The sequence below is a fragment of the Rhipicephalus sanguineus genome, chromosome 6, assembly GCF_013339695.2.
Source record: "Rhipicephalus sanguineus isolate Rsan-2018 chromosome 6, BIME_Rsan_1.4, whole genome shotgun sequence".
In the NCBI taxonomy this organism is placed as follows: Eukaryota; Metazoa; Arthropoda; class Arachnida; order Ixodida; family Ixodidae; genus Rhipicephalus; species Rhipicephalus sanguineus.
The window spans coordinates 84,548,987-84,554,176 of NC_051181.1; the positions used below are offsets into that span (position 1 = coordinate 84,548,987).

Here is a 5,190-nt window from a genome sequence, read left to right on the forward strand (position 1 = left end):
GTTGTATCTCTTTGGCATCCTTTATGATACCAGGGTCCTTCAATACTTTTCTCGGGTCGTCACATATGGCCGCAGCTGCAATGTATCCTCATTCAGAACGCATCGTCAATGTTCTTAGGTGCTGCGTGAATGTCTTGGTGTCCTCAACAACTGGGCACAATGAGCCACATGGGCGGAACTTACGGTCCGTGTCTGACGGCGGTGACAGCGTGAGGCTTTACACCAAGGTGATGACGTCACCCATCGCCACTGTATAATTACGGCCGCGTTCAGCGCTTGCCTAACAGATTCTTGCGACATGGCTACTTTTTCAAGGACGATCGGAGAATAGACGCAGTGGTCCATCAAGTACAGAGGCGGCTGTTATTATCTTTTTTCGAATAGTGAACACAGTAATAGCCGCAAGGGGAGTCGTGTATAGGTGTCGACACAACAAGTCAGCCAGCTAATTTTGACGCATGAAAGCAACAATTGTCTTTTTTCATAGCCATGTGAAGAAACTATGAACGAGTCTGAAGAGCCCATATAGGAAAACAAGATGGCTAGATGGGCTAGTTGGTATTGTAAATTCGTATAAAAACTTGGAGCGCAAATAGACAGACGCAGCGCGAAGCAACGTTTTATAACGTTGGGACGCACAGACACCACAAGCGCTCGTGGTTCTTGCAGTGTGTGTTTGCCTTCTTCGTCCTGCGTCTATTTGCGCAAAGTGTTTGCATGAGGACAATACAGGAAATGTTATTGTTTTGAAATTCAAATGTGAATATATTCAATGACAAAAAATAAAAACTGCAGGCGACCTCAATCCTTGACTTAGGTGCCTGGTTGCGGCACTCGCGCGTCGGCGTTCGTGTTTTCTGGTGTATTCCTTGAATTAACGTCATTAATATTGACTTCATTAATAGTTCTCATTAATATCTATTACTTTGTGTTTCATCGCACTGCCGAAGCTGATCTCAGAGGCCACGTAAAAAGAAGCGCGTGGTTAGATGTGCACTGCCAGGTGCCGAAACCATCCCAGCTGCTCGCAAGAAAACCATCCGCTCTTTCAAAGAACTCTTTCCATTTGAATTAATTGTCCTAATAGTTAATAGCCCCTTGTCTTAAAGTTATGCTGCGATATCATATGGGTCCAATATAACTCTTAACTTTGACCGGGACCATCAATTTCGTACGAGTGTTATGTTTTACAGGAATTTTTCTGAATATTTGGAAAACCGGAAGTGCCTGGAAGAGAAACAAGTGTGCCACTCGTTGCTTTGCCACTAGAGAGCGATCGATATCCTATATGGCTAAAGATAGAAGTAATTCTAATATTTAAATCTTGCGTGAGTAATATACAGACATGAACGTACTAAAGAGTGGTTGAAACTTAAGTTTGCCACACTTCCTTTTACTAATTCGGAGTGCGCAGACTGAAAACGACCCTGCCACCTACGACTCGATGCTCCTCCTCATTGCTTGACCACACGCATGTCTCCAACCACCAACTCGCCTATGCTGTACCCACCCTCCTCCTTTTCCTCCTCTTCACCCACACACCCTTTCTCACTCCCTTGCCATGCTATACTGTGCATGGCTATGCTATGCTTTACCCTCTTCCTTCCTCTTCACCCTCAGTTCCCTTTCCCAGCCCCTTGCTATAATATACTATGCGTGGCTATGCTATGCTAGGAGTTGTCGGCACATACACTCTGTGTCAGGGGCGTATCCAAGGGGGGGGGGGCACACCGGGCCCGTGCCCCCCCCCCTGAAATTTTTTCCCCATAGAATACAGAGGACAAAATGACACTCGACCCCACTTATCTGCCCGGACCCAATGTCGGATCAAGGAGGTGCCCCCCCCCCCCCCCCCCGGAAAAAAATTTCTGCCTACGCCACTGCTCTGTGTCTGTCTACGCTACGCGGCGCAAAAGAAAGCCTTAACGGCTCCGCAGTTAAAAGAAAATGAAAAGAGAGCATGATGCGCATTCTGAAATGAACACGAGAAGGTAGAGACGGTTGGTGGCTTGTGGACGCTAGGTGCGCTCCTTCCTATTTTTCTCCCTCCACGTGCGAAACCTGTGACTTGTTATTCAGGAAGAAGAGGTCGCAGCATGGTTGCGCGCGCTACGGGTATTGCAGGCAAGAAAATACAAACCTGCATTTGATGATAATCATGATGACCAACATGCCTCGACATTTTTTCTCAAAAGGCTGATCCAAATGGTTTTTTATAAATAATAATAATAATAATAATAATAATAATAATAATAATAATATAATAATAATAATAATAATAATAATAATAAAAGCTACTTACTCTATTTGACTTTTAGCGTCTCCTACAATTGTAGAAAACTTTAGTATACCTCTAATCCGCCAGATTCTTCGCCATTAAATACGCTTGAATGGGGGGTAGGTGGCACTACCTTCAGTTATGGTATCCTCATCGGCATCGAGATTTCGAACGAGGACCACGCCAGAAACTGGTTCACGCAGTTCGCGCCCTGAATCGGCCAAGTGTCATGTCCGTCGCGGGCTCCGGTTTCCGTCGGGACCCCTGGCAGAGGTCGCAAGCGCGGTCGCGTTCTCGGACAACTCGTCTACTTCGCGACAAGCTCGACGCTCGCAAGCTGCGAAGTCTCGTTGGACGAGGACGGCGTCGCTGCCGTCGGAGGCCGCAAGTTTTGGTCGCGGAAGTCGCTCGCCGACGACGGGCAGCCTTTGTGGAAACGTTTTCCCCTCCGGAATTTACACTGCGCGGGGCGTCCGCACTCGCGAGCGACGCCGGTGGCTGTGTCCCCACCCCGCCTTCGAGCCACTCGCCAGTCCGACTCCGTCGAGCACGGACAGCTGAGCATGCTCGAAACGGGACCGAAGCACATGAAGCTGCCGACGACCAAGGCGGGGTCAGCTGCTTGGACAGGCGGCGCCAGGAGAACGCGCAACGCCCCGCTGCAGGGAGTCGTGGTCCTTCAGCCTGGTTTGAGGACCGGACGCCTGGAACGCCGAAGAGGCCACGTCACCATGGCGTCGTTCGCTCTCAGCGTTCCGGAATGATCGAACGCCGAGGGCGAGCCTGCAAGCGAAGGTATGTAGACAACTGCTGGATATTCGCAATGTAATGGCGACCTACGTATTTATCTGTAATGATATGCTTTCGAAGTTTAACTACATTAGCCTTATTGCTCTCACCTATAAACCGGTGAAATAGGGCTCTGTTGTGTGTAACCGTCGAGGTTGCGAATCGGTTCTGTGGCTTCGAAACTTGCCGAAACAAATAGCAGTCCTGATTGCTATTATTGTTGTTAGGGAAGCCCCCGCTCCCTCCCTACAGGGCAATAAAATTTACCCCTTGTTCACGAGGCTGACGGAAAGTCACTGTGTGTCGCGTTCCGCTGCCCCATCGCCATTGTACCGTTCTGTTAAAATAAGTGCAGGCGACACCTGTCCTGTTCATTTTCTCATGCGCTAAAAGCCGTTAAGACTTTCAAAGGGCTTTTTCTCTTCTCTTTTTTCTTTCTCATTTTTTTTTCTTTTTTTGTTTGCTCAGTGAGAACCCTTGGCCGACAGTTAGATCCTACACATGGGGTAACCAATTCTACGGACGATACATTACAGTATTGTCTGACAGAAGGTTGCTCGGTAATTTTATTATCATGGCTAAACACTATACGTAGTAATGTAGAATGTTTATTGAAGTTTAAACATGTTGTTGTGAGTGCTGCCACACACTTTTTTTTAAGATCGCGTGCATATATTCTGCAAATATTTTTCAGGTTGCGCTCGAGACTGAATCGTGCAGAAGCAGCCACGGGTAACCGAGCATTGGGCCAGGTCGCGGAAGTACTTCATGCGTTATTGAAGTATATTTTGTGGTATATGCAGAGGCCTGCAGCCAGCACACCCCGTTAAGCTGGGATCAAGCTCTGGCACAGAATGTAGCGAGAACGGAACTACGTTCCTTGCGTGTAGGTTACTGATATCGCGCAACTAGGCGCGTTTTTGCTTGTTAAATTTTCGTGGGTATTGTTCGCGAAAAGTTTATGTGTACATATATATGTGACGGGAAAATAAATGTTTTTCTTGCGAATGCGCTTTTTTTCTTTTACTAAAGAGACATAACTCATGCGTACATTATTTGAAACAAAGCTGCGTAGACATAGGTGTGAGACACGACTAATCAGCTTTCCTACTTGACAAACGGTCGCGTCATACATGTTCGAATTAAACCTGGCCTGAAAACCATATACCAGAACGGGCATTTTAGCTCAACTGAACCAGAATCTGTATAATTGGCGATTGCCTAAGTCCGAAGTGAACCTGCACCGACCAAGATATGGTTATTGGTTCGGAACTAAGCGGTTCGAATAGGCTTGGACATGAGGACATATCGTGTCGCCATTAGCACCTCGTTGCTGCCATCGGAGCTTCACTTTCTTTCTGCTCTTTTTATGTCTTTAGTTATTTGACTCATTTTTTGGCTACGCATGTTGTTTTTTTATTATTGTTAGAATGCCATGTAGAAATTAGCGGGATTCGGGTTCCTGAAGGTGCTGGAACACAAAAAAATTCGCCAGGCCTGCTCGGAACACGCAGCACGGTCACAGCGAAAGCTGCAGGAGCGGCCTTTCTAGAGCCCGTTGGGAACTCTCTTGGGGAAACTAATACAAGCACACTTGCAAGGTACCCACTACGTCCATAAGTCATAATTTTTGTGTATTAGGGAATCACCCACTATGGCATTATTCGTCATTCTGCGGAGAAGCGTGGTATCCGCTACACGCAAGGTATTATGTGCACTTTGTTGATGCTGTTGGCTGATGGCGATGAAAAATTATGGCTGGGCCATTTGTAATGGGTTGGAATCATTCAACAACTCACTCGTTACGCAATTCGCATTGTGTGACGCCTGGTTGTTGTGCTACTTTTCTACCACGCTATATCACATATATATGTGAACACGATTCCTTCCCGACACGACCCCTGTATAGGGTCTTTTACAGCGAAAGCTGTTATGAGATCACAACAAGGGCTGTTTTTGGCGCCGTAGCTGCCCAAACGTAATATTGACGTATTCACCGTAAACTGAAACTTCCACGTAGCTAACAGAACAGGTCCCTAACTATTTCTCCCAAACATTCTAGAGTTAAAATGGCGAATTTTGACCTACAACCACTGACCAGGCCCGTAGCCAGTGGGGGGCGG

The 5,190-nt window shown here is 47.0% G+C and overlaps 1 protein-coding gene across 1 annotated transcript; it reads left to right on the forward strand.

Moving 5' to 3' along the window:
* Nucleotides 1-2,452: 2,452 nt before the first annotated feature.
* On the forward strand, nt 2,453-4,069 carry LOC119397945 (uncharacterized). The gene is made up of 2 exons (XM_037665245.2): nt 2,453-3,073; nt 3,762-4,069. The coding sequence occupies exons 1-2, from the start codon at nt 2,508-2,510 to the stop codon at nt 3,895-3,897; spliced, it is 702 nt and encodes a 233-aa protein (XP_037521173.1). The 5' UTR covers nt 2,453-2,507; the 3' UTR covers nt 3,898-4,069.
* Nucleotides 4,070-5,190: the final 1,121 nt, after the last annotated feature.